This window comes from Neofelis nebulosa, chromosome 2, assembly GCF_028018385.1.
Source record: "Neofelis nebulosa isolate mNeoNeb1 chromosome 2, mNeoNeb1.pri, whole genome shotgun sequence".
NCBI lineage: Eukaryota > Metazoa > Chordata > Mammalia > Carnivora > Felidae > Neofelis > Neofelis nebulosa.
Window position 1 is genome coordinate 164,471,183 of NC_080783.1, and position 19,379 is coordinate 164,490,561.

The window sequence follows — 19,379 nt, forward strand, 5'->3', positions numbered from 1 at the left end:
CAAATACATTAGAAGAAAGTAACACAGGACTGTTTTAGCAACAACTTTGAATTTGGAAACTCAAAGAAACCTTGAGAGATTATGTGAAAAATATTTGAAACATATAAAGCATACCAACAATTTTTCCTCAATTCAATACACTGGGAAATTATATTGAGTCTTTGGTTCACTTGTATTATTATTTTTTGTTTATTTATTTATCTTGAGAGAGAAAGAGCACAAGAGGGTAAGTGGCAGAGACAGAGGGAAAGAGAGAGAGAATCCTAAGCAGGCTCTGCACCATTGGCTGCAGAGCCCAATGTGGGGCTCGAACTCATGAACTGTAAGATCATGACTTGAGCCAAAATCAAAAGCCAGACACTTAATCAACTTAGCCACCCAATTTATATGTATTGTTAATCCAAGCTCACTTAGGCTCCTAGTTACTTACCTGATATATAAGCTCTCCAGTGACATTATCTGCCTAATGCATCAAGTCAAACAATGCTGTGCAACTCTCAAGACCTTTCCTAATCTGGGTCTTCCCTGCTCTCTCCCTTCTACCTACATATTGTTGGCACTCCCTCACATGTAACTGCAGCTCTAGACTCATCACAGTTCTGCTGTTACTCTCGTCTCCCTCTCCATATATGCCATCTCAATTTTTGCATCTATACCTTTTGGTCAAGGCCTCTCACTCCACCTGCAAGGATGAAACTCCTCTACCACGGTATTTGGCTCCTTGGCTCTGATTACACGCTATCATGCTTTTGCTTCTAATGCTTCAGTTTTCTCTGTAACTAGGTTGTTAGATCCTTGAGAGTAAGGATTGAGATTTATGTCTCTTGTATCCCCCTATAGCCTCAAACACTGTGTAATAAGTATAGACACTAAATAAATACTTGCTTGATTAATAAACCATGTTTTGGGGCACCTGGGTGGCTCAGTAGGAGAAATATCTGACTTCAGCTCAGGTCATGATCTCACGGTTTGTGAGTTCAAGCCCTGGAGCTGCTTGGGATTCTCTCTCTCCCTCTTTCTCTCTGCCTCTCCCCCCCCCCACCCCTTCTCAAAATAAATAAATAAACTTAAAAAAAAGTAAACCATGCTTTTACTATTTGTCTTATGGAAACTGTTGCATGGATCTAGAAAATGATTTTAAATAACTAGTTGGCTTAGGGGTGTCAAGATTTAACAAATAAAAATACAGGATGCCAAGATAAATAACCCTTTTTTTGTATATCAAATGCAATATTTAGAGCATAATTATACCACAAATTTTCTGATTTTTAGTTAAAAATTCAAATTTCATGGGATGTCCTTTACTTAATCTGGCAATTTTATATTAGCCCACTCTAAAAAAACACTTGTACTTATTTTTCTAAATTCAAGCTAAATGTCACATTTATGAATCATTTAAACCTTACACAGTTTTGCTAATCAAGTTCTGTAATACACGAAGTTCTCTGCATTGTTTTACCTAGTGGCAACCACAAAGAGATTGAATATCCATTATGTGAAAGTCACCATGCATGCTCCTGTACAGGGAGGCAAAAATGAATAAGGTGCCATCTCTGTTCTCAAGAAGTTCATATTCTTTGGGAGAAAAAGCTCAGCTCATGCCAGTCTCTATTCGATGTGCATGTACTTGCTAATCTATATAGTTAAAACTTCCTTTAGGACTGACCCACACCTCCTGACCAAAGATCCAAGAGGACGCTATATACTTTGATTGTCAAAAATGAAGTATTTTGGTTTTGAAGTACACATTAAATAGTTCCTGTCTCTGAAGTATTATATAAATACCATAATTCATAATCCTAAGTGGAAACAACTAATCATAATTTGTTTTGATCAGCACATTATTCTCAGAATTTGATAATGAAGCTAGCTTTTATTATGGATGGTTCTTTTTCTGGTTTCTAGGTATTTAATATGCATTTTTTAAGCATAAGCAATGGAAATGTATTGCAAAACATTTTTTTGTTTCCCTTTGAGCCATGGTGTAAATCCTTCACAGATAAATGCCATACCAACTACTTAATATGAGTCACTTATTTAGATGATCATTAACATACAATGATTTAGATTTTGAAACTCTGCTGTGCGGTTTTGGTCTGCGTTAGCTACTCTCTTATCATCCAATCTTTTCTGCGGTAGAGAACAAGGACATTTTCTTTGCATAGCATAATGTCATAATGGCAATGTGTATGTATGTGTGTGTGCACAAAGTTTGATATTAGTTAAAATTTTTAGCTACACTGTACTTATACTTGTATGTCATATAAATCCAGTAATGTCTATAATAATCAAAGATTCAAAATTCCGGAAACAACAGCATGGTTTTCATAATAGTAGTGTGTGTGTGTGTGTGTGTGTGTGTGTGTGCATGTGTGTGTGTAAAAGTATTTCCTAGACTTAGAACATACAATTCAAAGTTTTAAAACAATGTTACCTTAATATACAACATATAAATTATAGTTGTTTTTCCTTTCTTTTCCAAACCTAATTATTGATCTCAATGCACCAATATTGATCTAAATGCATAATTCATAAAATGATGATTTCCATGGAGTTCAATTGGTTATAAGCATATCACGTGAAATGACAAATGGAGTGATATTAAAAAGAATATTGGGGAAAGTTATATCAGTTTGAACAATTTGTCAATTTTCCAGATAGAAGGCTATAGCTAACATCATTAGTGAAGTCTTTGAAATTATGAAATACTCATTTACAGTATATATACTTTAGGTTTTGTCAAAAATTACCTTAGGTAGTTCTTCAATTTGATTGGCATCTAGATAAAGCTCCTCTAATGTCCGCTCAAAGTTAAAGACCTCCTTTGGCACCTGCTGAAGGCTGCAGTGGGAGTAGTCTAAAACTGAGATGATTTCTTCTTCACCTCGGAAACATCGGCACGGCACCAGTCGGCCGATGATTTTCCGTTTGGTGGTCATCTCCAGGCACTGCACTAGAGAAAAAGAGAAAAACAATCTGCTTAGTTGTCTACCTTTGAAGGGAATTCCTGTAATATTTAAAGCCTTAGAAATTTACTTTTAGTATAAATTTCATAATTGTGTGATGCTTTAAAATTTATATAGAAAGTGCGCATTATATTATTAACACTTGAACAGCCCTGTATAGTATGTAAGCTATAGGTTTTATTCCCATTTAACGACAAAGAGATGGAATTCACAGAAGTTAAGAGATTTCCCATCATCACACAGCTTTGGAATGGCAGAATCTAGTCAGAACACAATCCTGACTCTGTGCAATGCAATCACCATACTTACATTCTCATTTGACACACGAATCTGTATTTTTCAATTTTATGCATATTACACTATAGAACACAAACATCTGTAATTTGTTGAAAAAACTATATTTTTTCCATTTCCACCAAAATATTCAAGTTTCATTCCTAAGGTTTATGATAACCTCTTTTTTACCCACAAATTCATTCCATTAGTGAACATACATTTATTAAATAACCACTATGTTCCAGGCATTGATGTAGTTAGTTAGTGGGATAGAGTGATAAATTGAACAAAGTCCCTGTTTTCATGAAGCTTTTATTGTACTGGAACTACAGATGAGAGTTAGATTGGTTATTTGCTTCAGAATGAGAACCTAGCTTTATGAATCCTATGATTTCACTGGGAGAAAACAGGTTACAATCATGGCAGGAATTCCTGTAACATCTTTGTCTAGATTAAACTGGCCAAATGCCATAAAATCTTGCACAGGCCTGTGCCATTTATTACATGCCATTATAACACTTTATCAAATTTATTAACTTTCATGTCATTCTTCTAGAATGTAAGTCTCTTGAGAGTAGAACAGTGTTTTATTTGTTTTGTATTTGTCTTGATGCTTGACATATGGTAGATGAATTTATTCGATAATAAATGTAGAATAAACAAATGAATTCATGAATGAATAAATGAATATATTTAGGACCCCCCTCCCTCCCGCCCAACCACCATCAGCTATGGATAATTTGCTTGAAGCACTTCTCATTCTGACTAAAAGGTCACTATCTCTGTGAGTGTCTCTCCAGGAAGAATGATTACAGTCTTCCTCTGAGTTCTCAGAGCACTAATCATATTTCTTCCCAATTACATGTTCTATTTCCCCACTAGGTGAGTTCTCTGAGGAGAAGTTCTTGTCTTACTCATCTTTGAATTCACAGACACAGTACAGTTTGCCAGCTGCAGAGTAATACCAAATGAACATTAACTTGAAACATGCAAATTTTGGTTCATTTATTTGACTTACCAGCATAAGTTTATTGCTAGAAAGTAGTGATAGTTTATAAAAACAATATAGAATTTTGCTTTTTATTTATTTAAGTTTATTTATTTATTTTGAGAGACAGAGAGAGAGGCAGAGAGAGAGAGGGAGAGAGAGAATCCCAAGCAGACTCTGCCCTGTGGGCACAGAGTCCAATGTGGGGCTCAAACTCACGAACTGTGAGATCATGACCTGAGCCAAAGTTGGACACTTAGCCAACAATCACCCAGGTGCCCCAGAATTTTGCTTTTTAAATTGCTCACGTTAAATCCTATTTGGAGGAAAATGAGTAGAAAACATTTAGGAGATGTTGGACATTCAGCCCAAGTTTTAACTTATGAAATTAATAAAATGAAATTTAGGGGACAGGTTTATGAGTTAAAATTTACAGATGGTTATCTGCCTTTGGTATTGTGTAGAAGGCCAACTACAAACATTAAAAAAAATGACCTTTCTTTTTTTTTTTCCCAATATATGAAATTTATTGTCAAATTGGTTTCCATATAACACCCAGTGCTCATCCCAAAAGGTGCCCTCCTCACTACCCATCACCCACCCTCCCCTCCCTCCCACCCCCCATCAACCCTCAGTTTGTTCTCAGGTTTTAAGAGTCTCTTATGCTTTGGCTCTCTCCCACTCTAACCTCTTTTTTTTTTCCTTCCCCTCCCCCATGGGTTTCTGTTAAGTTTCTCAGGATCCACATAAGAGTGAAAACATATGGTATCTGTCTTTCTCTGTATGGCTTATTTCACTTAGCATCACACTCTCCAGTTCCATCCACATTGCTACAAAGGGTCATATTTCATTCTTTCTCATTGCCACGTAGTACTCCATTGTGTATATAAACCACAATTTCTTTATCCATTCATCAGTTGATGGACATTTAGGCTCTTTCCATAATTTGGCTATGGTTGAGAGTGCTCCTATAAACATTGGGGTACAAGTGCCCCTATGCATCAGTACTCCTGTATCCCTTGGGTAAATTCCTAGCAATGCTACTGCTGGGTCATAGGGTAGGTCTATTTTTAATTTTCTGAGGAAACTCCACACTGTTTTCCAGAGTGGCTGCACCAATTTGCATTCCCACCAACAGTGCAAGAGGGTTCCCATTTCTCCACATCCTCGCCAGCATCTATAGTCTCCTGATTTGTTCATTTTGGCCACTCTGACTGGCGTGAGGTGATATCTGAGTGTAGTTTTGATTTTTATTTCCCTGATGAGGAGCGACGTTGAGCATCTTTTCATGTGCCTGTTGGCCATCTGGATGTCTTCTTTAGAGAAGTGTCTATTCATGCTTTCTGCCCATTTCTTCACTGGATTATTTGTTTTTCGGGTGTGGAGTTTGGTGAGCTCTTTATAGATTTTGGATACTAGTCCTTTGTCCGATATGTCATTTGCAAATATCTTTTCCCATTCTGTTGGTTGCCTTTTAGTAAAAAATGACCTTTCTTCTTCATTACTTTCTATCTCTTGAACTCCTACATCTTACATTTCTAGGAACCTGAATCAGAAAGTTTTGTAACTGTTATTTTACTTGACACTTGAAATCCCTGATTGTCAGTTGGTGCCTTCCATGTCTCTACCTGGGCTTTAGCACATATTAAGCAGCCAGTAAATGTATCTAGTAAATATCTGACACATATTAGGCACCTAGTAAATGTTTGTTGAAGTTATTACAGTTATAAAGGTAAGTGATGATGGCTTAGACTATGAGAATGAAAGCAAGGATAGAGAGAAGTGACGGATTAGGAAGATATTTTGGAAACAGAATCCAATGTGTTGGTGATACATTAAATGAGAGATGGAAGGGGAGACTGTGGAGGGAGGGATGGAGAGGACTTGAAAGATTCCCAGATTTTTAATGTGAGTCACTAGTACTCACACCAACCACCCAACTGTACTGTCATAGAGCTAACTCAGGGTATATATATGCCCTTGTCTGCCTCTCTGACCCACAGATGAATGTGGAATCAATTGTCCCTGCCTGTGTTGTCCAGTGACTTGCACTCACCCTATTGTGTTGAACCATGTGACTATGTCTTGAAACTTGTCTGCTGTTGCCATGGCAAATTTTTTATTATAAACCAAGAGGAAAAAGAATATTCAGGCCTGAACCTAAACCATTTGGTCAGAGGATCCACTGTCCACCAAGACTTTAGGAACTCAGTTCACTAAGACTTCTTTCCCTTTCGCTTCCCCAAAATGGAGTCTCTGTTGGTCATCCTCTGTATCCCTTCTCTCATCCCCACAATGTACCGAAGTTTTCCCCTGGCCCAATTTCTCTCTTCTCTATTCCCTGTGCACATGGAGAATGTGCCTTATATCATGATCAAAAACTTCATTGAGCCTTGTCCTCTTCACTGAATGCTCTCTCAGTCTCAACTAAAACTTGGTTCACTTGAAGCCTTTAAAAGTAGAGCATGCTGACATTCTCATGCCTTAAATACTTCAGGGCTGGAAAGTGGAATTGCTTTCCCCCTTGCTCTCTAAAAATGATTACTTTTCTCACATCCTATAAAACCCCTGTTCCTTTGATAGTCTTATTACCTAGCAGTAACATCCTTCCTCTGTTCCTCATGCCATTCATTTACCATCTCTTGAACACTCCTCTTCACCCTTTGATGACTTTGGTATCTCATTACCTGGACTATTTCTTAATCATAACTGCTTCCATTCCTGATTTATACTCCCTATATCTAATAACTTTCAATTTTTTAGCTTTTCTTCATTCTAAATTTCTAAATAACTTGATTATAGTTTTCCTCCTTTATTTTTCAATACTGTTTTTTTTTAAATGTTTATTTATTTTGAGAGAGAGTGAGAGAGTGAGAGAGCCTGAGCAGTGACTAGGGGAAGGGCAGAGAGAGAATCCAAGCAGACTCCATATTCTCAGTGCTGAGCCTGATGTGGGGCTCAATCCCACAAACCATGAGATCATGACCTGAGCCGAAATCAAGAGTCAGACCCTTAACTGACTGAGCCACTCAGCCACCCCTTGCAGGTTTCGAACATGTAATGTGCTGGTTTAACTTTCTTCTAATAAATTCCAACACACTTTTATTCTAACCAAGCAAAAATACAGAAATTTTGTTTCAAATCAGTAGGATTTATCTTATTATGACTATACACTATTGTAATTCAATCACAATTTAATTTTTTTTAATTTCCTTATTTTTTCCTTTGCTTGATTTTTCTGTGTACCTTTTATTAATTCGATTTTCTGACTATCTCCACTTAGTATAGTCAAATAAGTGTAATCTGTCATTTTTTCCTCTGAAATAATCCTCTTGTTTATTTTTATGTTTGTTTGTATTTTCTTGTTCCTATCTTGAATGTCTGTTTTTTTCTAGATCTGATATATATATTTTCCTGAAATGTCTCTTCACTATCATTCTGTGAATTTTCCATTTCTTTCTCATGTTATGTCTTCTATTTTCTGAATCCTGTTTCTTTTTTTCTTTCTGGATTTATTGGAATATAACTTCCAAAGTAGAACATAATGTCTAGTAACTTTCTGAGAAAGGATCTCAGGTAGATACATTTTTGAGAGCTTTGCATGTCTGAAAATGGTTTAACCTCACCAAAAACAATTGAAAGTTTGACAGGATATATATTTACAGGTCAGAAGTAATTTTCCTTCATAAATTTGAAGACATCTTTTTTATTTTACAGCTTTTAAAGTTGTTGCCCAAAAATCCAGTTCCATTACTATTCAAAATCCTGTTTTATACCCACCTTTCTCTTCCATGAGAACATTTTAGGATTTTTTTCTTATCCTTAGTGTTTTGAAATTTCATGATAATGTGCTTTGATGTGTTTTTTAATCCACTGTACTGGGTACTTGACAGACCCTTTCACTTTGGAAGCACTTATCTTTTAATTCTGTTAAATTTTCTATTATTATTTAATTGTTAATTTTATCATCTTCTTTGTTTTTATTTTCTCTTTTTCTTCAATCTTGATCAGCTGGATGTAAGACCTATCTCCTAGATTTATCCTGTAATTCAATTATTTATTTTTTTTCTTTTGTAATTTCTTTGTCTTTGTCTTATTATTCTATTTTCTGAGAGATTTTTCTCAACTTTATCTTCTAAATGATCTTTTATCTGATGGCATAGTTTTACTGTCAAAAGTTATTTGTTGCTTCCTGAATGCTATTTTTACATAGTATCCTGTTTGTATTTCAGGGTGCAATATTGTTTTCATTTCTTTCAGAAGATATTAACTACAGACTTTTTGTCTTTGTCCCCTGCTTCTTATGTTATTTCTGAGTTCTATTTTTCTGTTTGTTTCTTTTGATCTGTGTCTTTTGTAATAGGGGTTTTCTATAAATATCTGGTGATTCGTGACTGTCCTTTAGTATCGAAGAGTGAAGCTCTAAGAAGTTAATTGGAAGTTTGGTATGCAGGATAGGTTTCACTGCAGGATGATCTGGCAGTAAGCCAAAGAATATTCTGGTCTTCTGTCTGGGACATAGTGATGTAGCTTTAAATAGAGAGTAGTTCAGTCAATTTTCCTATTTTCAGTACTAAGTATCTTCAGTTCCTTGCCTGGTATTTGCTATCTCCCAGACTCTAAGGAGGTCTATGCAGTAAATCAGTTTTCATATCCCTTTGTTGGTACTTTATATTGTAGCTAGTGTATTTTGTATGTAGATGATATTAACTACATCTTCTTTCACTTTTATCTCAAAATTTGTTGAAATTTTGTATTTCCTGATACCTTCTCTTCTATTTTCTCTGCCCTTGTGAGTATATGTATTTTAAATTTTCTTTTAGTTTAATGGAATAATTTGGGTTGTAAGACTAGATAAATAAGGATGGTGAGGGATTAACTTCCATGTTTAAAATAAAGTTTTATTTTAATCATTTTCATACTTTTTTTTTCTTTTTTATCTAACCTATTAGGAGCCTGGGCAGGGAACTACATCCTTCTTTTGGGAATGCTCTCTTCCTTTGGCTCTCTTGACATCATTCTCTTCTGACATTTATCCTTCCACTTCGGTTCTTCCGTTTAAGTCTTTTGAGAAGGTGCCATCCTCTCTAACAAACCCTGAGATTTATAATATTAGATATGCCCCCACGTCCTCAGGCTTGGTACCCTTATAACTGTAAAGAGATTTCTCCCTTTACAATCTCATTCACCTTTCTCAACTCTGACTTCATTTAACTTTGACAATAGGTGGCTGTGAAATTTCTTTTTATATCTACTCAGACTTATTTCCCTCATCATTTCCACTTTATATTTTAGGGGCATCTCAAACATAACATGTTCAAAATTGACATGATGCTCTTGAAAGGTATAGAGCCCATCATCACAGTCAAGAGCTTGGACGCTGGAGCCAAAACTCCCTGGCTGTGTGACGAGGCACATTATTTTATCACTATGTTTAGTCCCTCATCAAGTAACAGAGTGCATACAAAGCACTTAGAATTGTGTCTTCAGATTTTAAGCATTCACTAAGTGCCAGCAGTTACTGTTCTGCCTAAATCTCTTCCCCCTCCTGTGTTCTCTGTCTCTGTGAGCAGCAATATGATTCACCCAGTGTTGCAAGATAGAAACCTTGGCATTGTTCTTGACTCCTCTAGTACCTACACTCCACATCTAACAATCACCAAGTAGTAATGATTAAATAGCCTACATATTTCTTCAATGAAGCCTATTTTTCTTCACTTCTGGTGCCCAGCAACCTAGCTCAGACTATTATCTCTTACATGTATACTTGTCTCTGTCTTTCTATTGTTCTCCCTCCACAATACAGCAGGAGTGACCTTTATAAAACAAATATTATATCACCTTCTTGTTGCAAATACTTCACTGAGTCTTCTCTGCCCTCTAGGCAAAGTCAAAAATTTTTACTGGCCTGTTAAGAATAATATAGTCCTATAGGTCTAACTCCTACCTCCCACACTCAAACCTAGCCCCCTTGCAGCCTGGCCAGGTTCCACTTTTTTGATTGTTTTCTGAGCTCTTTGCATTCACTATTTCTTTCACATTACTAAGACTAATTTTTTTTTTTTTTTTTTTTTTTTTTTTTTTTTTTTTTTTTTTTTTTTTTTTTTTTTTTAGCTAGGGCCCTCAGAAATAAGGCTGTCTCTATATAGAACAATTTCCCTTGCCTTTAAAAAAATAATATTAAAGGAAAATAGCCTCTCTCTATTCATCAAGGCAGGCTATGACTTCTAAGAATATGTTCCAACTATATGCTGCAATTCCCTTTTCTCACACTTTAATAATTTAATCAATATTGATCGTGTTCACTAGATTAAAAGCTCTGTGAAGAGAGGTACCATGTCTTTAGTCTGTTCAACAAAGTATATTTCCAGTAACTTGTCTAGTATCTGGTTCAGAGTACTTTAAAAATATTACCATTATGGGGCGCCTGGGTGGCTCAGTAAGTTAAGCATCCAACTTCAGCTCAGGTCACGATCTAACAGTTTGTGGGTTCAAGCCCTGCATTGGGCTCTGTGCTGACAGATCAGATGCTGAAGCCTGTTTCAGATTCTGTGTGTGTGTGTCTCTCTTTCTCTTTCTCTGCCCCTCCCCGGTTCATGCTCTGTCTCTCTCTCTCAAAAATAAATAAACCTTAAAATTTTTTTTTTTAAATATTAACTATTAAATGAAAATTGGGGGCTAAACATGATTATATGACTTTTATTTGTACAGGTTTTTGAAATTTTCAAACCAGTTTACAATTTATCACCTTGGTTTTTTTCACAAGAAATAAGTATTCATATGTTATTTTCCTTATTTTATTTGTAATGTTTATTTATTTTCAAAAGAGAGAGACACACACACACACACAGTGCGAGTGAGGAAGGGGCAGAGAGAGAGGGAGACAGAATCCAAAGCAGGCCCCAGGCTCTGAGCTGTCAGGACAGAACCCGATTCAGGGCTTGAACCCACAAACTGTGAGATCATGACCTTAGCTGAAGTCGGACGCTTAACCAACTGAGCCACCCAGGCACCCCTTATTTTCCATACTTCAATCACAAACTGAAGTTAGTGAGTCTGTGATGTATATATCACACACAAAATAATTAGTATACTTGAAATTAGATCTCATATCTCCTTACTCTAAAGCCATTGATTTTTTTTTCCTTTAGCAGACTATGTATTACATTAGCAGTCATGTATAAAGATTAACATATAAGAATTTACTAAGACATTAATTTACCAGTAATTCTATCTCTCTCTTTCACACACACACACACACACACACACACACACATACACACACACACTTGACAGTGATTTACACATAGAATATTTCATAGGTACAATATCATTGTTACATAGGTACAAATAACATTGTTCTCCTAACTAGCAATCAGTATTAAAAACTTCTTTGAATGTCAAAGGAAGGGGAATGTAGCAAGTTAGAATGGAGAAAGTGTTTCAAGAATTGAGAAGAGCACAAAACACAAGAAAGCACATACATGTTACATACATGATATTATACAGAAGTACATATTTGCTTTTCTCTGAAACACAACCAGTGCCCAGTATACCACAGAAGCTCCACATCCAATATTTGTACTTTAACTCAGAAGCAGTCTGACTTCCTTTGCACAGATCCTTAGCACATATCCAAAAAAAGTAATTCTTACATTTTTTGTTTTTTCAAAGGTATTTAAAACTCAATCATATATATATATATATATATATATATATATATTAATTGCTAAAGAAGATTTTTCTTCTTCCATACCACTGTGCAATCAATAGTCTCCCTTTCAAACACTCTCCCAAAGTCAAATGCATTTATACAGCAGGGCTTGCTAACCTGGACTAATACAGGTGAAGTAACAAAAAGACTTATCTTGCTACTTTCTTCAAATCCTTCTCTATTGATTAAATGAAAGATAATTTCAACCACTTGAGAATTATACCTGTGGTAGTTGACTCAAACAATAAGAATATGTGTATCAAAACACCTGGACTTATACCATTGCATTCCCTAGGCTTTAAGGCCTGTGCTTGTCCCTGTTATCCTTATCTAATATTCCATACCTGGAAAGATAAAAGGACAAAGGAAAGTTCAAACTTTCTAAGATTTGTGATAAATACTCTGGCTGTCCTCATTAGCTGGCACAGTCTTACATTTTTCAAATGACAAATGTTTCTAATTTATTCACTGAGAAACCCTTTGCTTTACTAAGTATGCCACAGGGATATGGAAACCTGCCAAACTCTCTCCATGCCCTACTTCAAGAAACATCTTTAAAGCCATTACCTAACCTTAAGTATGTCTCTGAAACCCCCTTATCCAGACAAGATACACGGTGATTCTGGGACTCCAAGTGGAACATCTGAGGCTTCTTTCTTTGTTTTTTGACTGTTGAAATAATTATGTTTAAAAAAATACTCAGATTTCATGGGTTTGTTTTCATTTCATCATTATAATATCTGCAAGCCTGCAACTGTTATACATGGTTTGATTTGCTATCAACATAAGGAAACCAGTTTATCTTCATGAAGATCAATGAACTGTTAGTAGGACAAACCTCCTTGTGGTTTTTAATGCTGATGCTATCATGCCAGCAATCAAAACAAGAAATCAAGAAGGAAAGCATGGTGCCTGGTACTGAGAAGGAGCATATTAAAAATATTTCTAAGTTCTGCTTTTAGACAAGTTACTTATTTTAAGAACGGCAATGCTCTGTCTCTCTCTGCACAGTCTTCCCAGGAATTTTCATCTACTGACTTCAAAGAGACTTCAAAGAGTTTCTATGAATGATTTCTAATATAAACCATTATCCCCGATTTAGTTTCTAACTGCTTAATGAGCTACCACTCACTCTTTAATTAAAACTCAACTTGTGTAATGCAAAATTTGGAAATATTTACTAAGCTCCTACTCTGTACCAGACACTGTGCTCTCTTTCTTGATTTCTTGTTTTGATTGTGTTTTCATTCTCTCAAGTCTGTACCTTGGCATTATCTTTTATTGCTCCTTTTTTTTTCTTCTGTATTAAACATTTTACATCTTCCCCTTCATTTATTTACCATGCACTCAATCTAGTTCAGATGCTTGCCATCTCCTAGTAGTATTGCTGAAAGTACTACTGAATAAAAGTATACTATTTCCAGATATCTTTCCTCTACAATCACTTATTCAACAAATATTTATTAAATGTCTACTATGTGCTAGATACGGGTTTATATGCTAGGAAAACCCAGTGAGTAAAATAACTCTGGTCACTGCTCTAATGAACTCACTGGACTGTGAAGGAGATGAATATTAAATAAAGAGTTTTTTAAATAAATCTATAATTGCACATTATGATAATTACTATAAAAGAAAATATTAGGGGCGCCTGGGTGGCGCAGTCGGTTAAGCGTCCGACTTCAGCCAGGTCACGATCTCGCGGTCCGTGAGTTCGAGCCCCGCGTCAGGCTCTGGGCTGATGGCTCGGAGCCTGGAGCCTGTTTCCAATTCTGTGTCTCCCTCTCTCTCTGCCCCTCCCCCGTTCATGATCTGTCTCTCTCTGTCCCAAAAATAAAAATAAAAAAAAAAAAAAAAAAAAGAAAATATTAATGCATTATCATTTTATATATGGACATGTACATTAAATATCTTGATTAGTTTTCTAAAATGATGTCCATTCCCCTGTTCTAGAAGCTTCACTGAGTCTACATTTTCAACAGTAATATGTCCCAGCCCATGTTCCTGGGTTATATTCTCCTCCAAGAAATAAGCAGTGTACATTAGCATATTAAGGGCTCAGAGAGGTCTTGTGATAAAGAAATATGCTTATCTTTATTCAAAGCAGTGTTGCCCAAGGCACTTAAAAAAAAACTTAAAAGCTAAAAACTTTAAGTTCATCACTCTAATTAGGAATTAGTATTCTGGGTGTGTCTGTATGGCTCAGTCAGTTAAGTGTTTGACTCTTGATTTCTGCTCAGGTTGATCTCAAGGTTCATGATTTCAGGTGTGCTCTTGCCCCTCCCCGCCCTTGTGCTCAAGTGCTTGCTGTCTCTCTCGCTCTCTCTCTTTCTCTCTCAAAAATAAATTGGGACACTTGGGTGGCTCAGTCGGTTAAGCGTCTAAGTCTTGGTTTTGGCTCAGGTCATGATCTCATGGTTTCTGAGTTTGAGCCCAGCCTCAGGCTTCGCGCTGACAGCATGGAGCCTGCCTGGGATTCTCTCTCTCCCTCTCTCTCTGACCCTCCTCTGCTCTCTCTGTCTCTCAAAATAAATAAACTTAAAAAAAATAAACCATTAAATAAATAAATACATAAATATTTTTGAAAAGAATTAGTGTTCTGAAGCACACATTTTAGGAAAGGCTAGTCTACAAATTTCTTTAGCTTGGCATTCAAGCTATCTTCAACCTAATTTTTCATCCATTTTACTTCTAGGAACATATTTTTCCAGTTCTATGCTCTAGCTTGCACCACTCCTAATACCTAATGTCTCTTATTCATTTTCTTCTTCTATACTCATCCAACCAATCTATGATAAAACCCTTAAATATTTATAAATCATATTGAGTGATTTCTTTTGTTGGCTATTATAATTGGTTTGCAGGTCTTAAAACATCACAGTACCAGATGTTACAAAACTCTGTGGAATGGAACTTCTTGGAATAATAAATGGAATATTTTTTTTCACTCTACTTATTTTCTCACCTACTGGTCACAGTATGTGCTGTTAGAAAAAATCCACTTGAGTCTGGATCACTTATGGAAGCTTAAATTCTTCTTTACAAAGTCTTGTCTAAGTATTCTAGACTATAACTAATGCTGCTTTCCTTGTCTTCCTTCTCCTCATCATTTATATTGTCATCATAACACTAACTACCCTAAAGAACATCAACCTAAGGATTATAGAATCAATCTGGAAAAAAAATCTCTTGAGAGAAGATTTGTAATAAGTAATGGCATATACTTACTCAAAATTTCTCCTTATTGTACCACATAGATTAATAACAATATTTTAATACTTCTTTTTCTGTCCATACATCCTGTCTTAGAATTTTTATCTGCTGATTTACTTAAAGGTGAAAATATAGCTATAGAAGACAGTAGAGAACAAAATTCAAGATTAGATTAAAAATAGCTCAAGTTCAGGAAAAAGTTCTAATTCTTTAAAAAAAAACTGTTACAGTTATATTTTTTGAAGAATATTGCTCTCAGGCAAGTTGTGAACCTCAGCCAAGAGTAGCACGAAGAAACCAATTACAAACCACTAGGACACTTTCAAGGATCTAACTTTAATAAGGTGAAAACCTAAAATAATGTTTCTGAAATAGTTTCTGAAGGCTTGTTTAGACAGAGATACAGAATAAGGTAGTAGCCTGGAAGTAGTCAGATGTAAGCTATTTAATTACTAGAAACTTAAGTTTGCTTGGAAGTTTAGCCTAATCACTTATCTCATCCTTGAATAAGCTACTCAGATGATGGTTTTATACTCTGATATCTCCTGAGATATTTTTATACTGTGGTATAAGACAATGGTTTATGTTCTTAATGATGGCTGAGTTACTAGGAAAAGATCAGTTATTCAGCAGGATTTATTGAAGAGCTAGAGATATGTATAGTATATTTAGATGTAGTTTAATCAAATATTTTATTTTCTTTTAGATTTATTTATTTATTTACAGTGAGCATGAGCAAGGAAGGGGCAAAGAGAGAGGGAGAGGGAATTCTAAGCAGGCTCTGCACTGTCAGCATGGAGCCCAGTGCAAGGGTTGAACCCATGAAAGAAATTTGGAGATCATGACTAGCCAAATTCAAGAGTTGGATACTGAACAGACTAAGCCACCCAGGTGTCCTGGTCAAATATTTTATTTAATGAAAATCTAGTTATATGATGATCAATATTTATTTTTGTCAAAAGTCCTTTTATGTGAAACATTTCATACTTTCTTGAGTAGGAGCTTTAGTAGAAGCTATTAAGAAAGTATTTTCCATGTAGTTCTCTCATCTCAGGGATTCCTTGCCTTTTGTGATGTTGACACAATGTCAATATAGTGCCTTTCACAAGACATGATAAAAGACCTATGCTTTCAATCTGACATAAGCAGATTGAACAAAGGATTTTTAAATGGTATTTCATGCTGCTTTATATTCATTCTTCAATCATAACTATAGATAACTTCTAAAACTGTCTATGTTTATTAATATTTTAATTATTTTTTTATTTTTTTAAGTTTATTTATTTATCTTAAGGGAGAGAGAGTGCACTCACCTATGAGCCAGGGAGGTACAGAGAGAGAGAGAGAGAGAGAGAGAGAGAGAGAGGGAAAATCTCAAGCATGCTCTGCACTGGTGGCATGGAGCTCAATGAGGGGCTTGATCTGAGCTGAAATCAAGAGTCAGATGTTCAACCAACTGAGCTACCCAGGCACTCCATGGTAGTGTGAGTTCTTAATTAGACCATAAGCTCTGTCTTTTGTTGTTGATGTTGTTCTCCTAATCCAAGATAGACATGCAATGTGAAATTCTCTTTTGTACAGATTAATGAAGACAGGCAAAGATGGAACTTTTGTTTTGCCTTAAATTCACCAACTGTTTGAAGTAAATTTAAAACTTCAGTTTCAGTTACAGACAAAATTGCCCAACAAAAGTATAAAATTAGACACTCTGCTATGTGTGACATAGCAGAAAGAACAAAATGGATAGGTTACCTCCTCATTCTCAGAAATAAACATCCTGGAAAAGAAATGACTGTCAGTGTTTTTCATGAATACATATAGTGACTATAATAAACTACTCTAACATAAAAATTTAACCCAAAGACTTAAATAAGGATTTCAGAAGTGTCTTGAAAAATAGATATGGTAGTTATCATGCAAAAATGATGGGCATATCTTGTTTAGAAGGAACAGTTCTAATAGAAAAGAGATAGCACTATATGTCAATATGTACATCCTAAACTGATAATGGAAGTAAATTAAAGAACCCTTGAAAGAGAATAAAAATAGAAATTATGTTACCTTGAAAGTGTGGAGAATAAGCTTGGGAATTGCACTGCACCGATGGGCTAACAAAGCATAAAGAATTAGAAAGCCACAGGATGAACACACCCAAGTTTGGGTAAATAAGATTAGGTAAACAGGGCAAAGTCCCCAGTATAGGACAAAGACATAGAATAGAAAAGCCTCAGGATGAAAGCATCAAAAATGACATAGACAAGATTAGGTATTCAGGGAGGAAATGGCCCCAATTTAGTACAATAGCACAAAGCTGCTTTCACAGGAAGGAAGGACCAAAATAGGTAAACAGGTAAACAGGGCTATAGACCACAGCAGGGAGAAGTTGCCCAGAGGGGAGTTAACTAGCAAAGGAAAGGTGCCTTGTTGACCCTGAGGTAGCATGCTCTGTCTTTCATGTCTCCTAGGCTAGTTTAGGTAAACAGAGGTGGTGCCTTACGTCTGCTATAAACAACCTTCCACCCAGCACCAGACTTTTGTTTTGTATTGACCCAAATCCCTAACACCACATATCTTCGAAACCCCCTTTCCTCCATGCCCATGAGTTAATGTTCATGGTTTCATTTTCTCTTTGTGCATGTCCATCACACTTGTAAGCCTTCTGATCGTAATAAGAATGGAGCAAGCACCCATACTCAGGGCTCTTGTCTCTTCCTGGACATTAGCCTCTCTCACATTTCAACCCTGCATCTGCTCTCTTGCTGGACAAGAAAGAACTCTAGGTCTGGAGTCTATGACATGAAAGTACGCTATTAACCACCAGATCATGTGAAATACATCTGAAGGATACTTTTCTAATGAACATTATTGTACTGGCAGAGAAAAAAAATAAGAATAATGAGAGAAGAGTTGTTTAGACATGGTGGGCACATAGTTCAGTTCAATCAAAATATTGCTACTTAAAATCTCATTTGTTATTTTCTCCAGAATATAAAAGTGATACATATTTATTATTAAGAACTTAGAAAATATAGAAAAGTGTAATAAAAGAAAATTCACCACATTCTTATCCAGATATAAAGCACTATAAACATAGTGGAGTATTTTCTATCATTCACTTAATGTTGTACTCTAGGTACATGCATACAGACACATACTCACAGGCACAAACATGCAACACGCATGCATATCATTAAAATTAAATATATTGTTCTGTGTTGTACTTTTCTACTTAGCATTATACTATAAACATTTTCTCATATCGTTAAACATTCCTAGAAACATACTTTTTGAAGATGGTGAAATATTCTGTTGTGAATATGTCTACCAATTTATGTGACCAATCTTTCTTCTATGATTTAAATTTATATGTTTGCCATTTTCTCCAATTATAACTAATACCTTGATAAACAATTTCAAATACAAGTTCTTGTGCATTTACTAGGTGAGAAGGATTTAAACGCGTTTGTCCTTCTTGATAAATATTACAAAACTGCCCAATTGCTACTACCCAGAATATTATATATGAATATCTATTCCCTTGAATAATATATATTATCAGTTTATTTTCAGTCATTGTAAGTTTGATAGAGGAAAGTATAATTTGAAGTGTTTTTAATCCTTTTCTTTGTTTGCTCCTTCTTTGTGCTTATAAAATCAGTTTGCTGAATGGACTTAACTCAGTGGCTTCAAATAGGAAACATTTTATTTTTCATCAGTTAGTCTCAGTCTCGGTGTGTGAATAATCCAGGTATTTTTTGTAGGTTTAATATTGGTCATAGTTTTTGAGTAGGTGTGTCCAAGAGAACAACATAAATGACCATACAAAGGATGCATCCTTATAGGTGAAGAGGTAATAGAATTTAATCCTTCGTTTGATTGTGTTTCATGTAAGTGTTATATACAATAATGTGAATAAATGGGGAAAAATTATAAGATTTTGTTCTCCACTGTCATAGATGGATCCTTTCAAATGGAAATGCCTCTTGATAGCACTTATATTGATTGGCCTTGAAATTTTGCATCAAACTTTAAATCAAGAATACTTATTTTTCTTACTGATACAGGATGCCACAGAGCAAATAATTTTTATAGTAATATAAATTCTATGTTTTTCCTTTGTTTCATGAACCCAGTTAGAGCGCAACCTACCTCTGCCAATTATAGTGAGATAAACATATAAATGCTGTCAGAACAAGTTTTCTATTTCGCATTTTCTAGATAT

The 19,379-nt window shown here is 35.4% G+C and overlaps 1 protein-coding gene across 11 annotated transcripts in view; it reads right to left on the reverse strand.

Moving 5' to 3' along the window:
* The window catches only part of LRRC7 (leucine rich repeat containing 7), a 560,700-nt gene that overhangs the window by 362,672 nt on the left and 178,649 nt on the right, over positions 1–19,379 (reverse strand). For all 11 annotated transcript variants that reach the window (XR_009258064.1, XR_009258063.1, XM_058717001.1 and 8 more), the window contains one exon: positions 2,751–2,953. Coding sequence is in view for 9 of the 11 variants with exons in the window: in XM_058717001.1 (XP_058572984.1) it covers positions 2,751–2,953 (203 nt within the window). In the remaining 2 variants the exon portion in view is untranslated. The remainder of the gene's footprint in view (positions 1–2,750; positions 2,954–19,379) is intronic.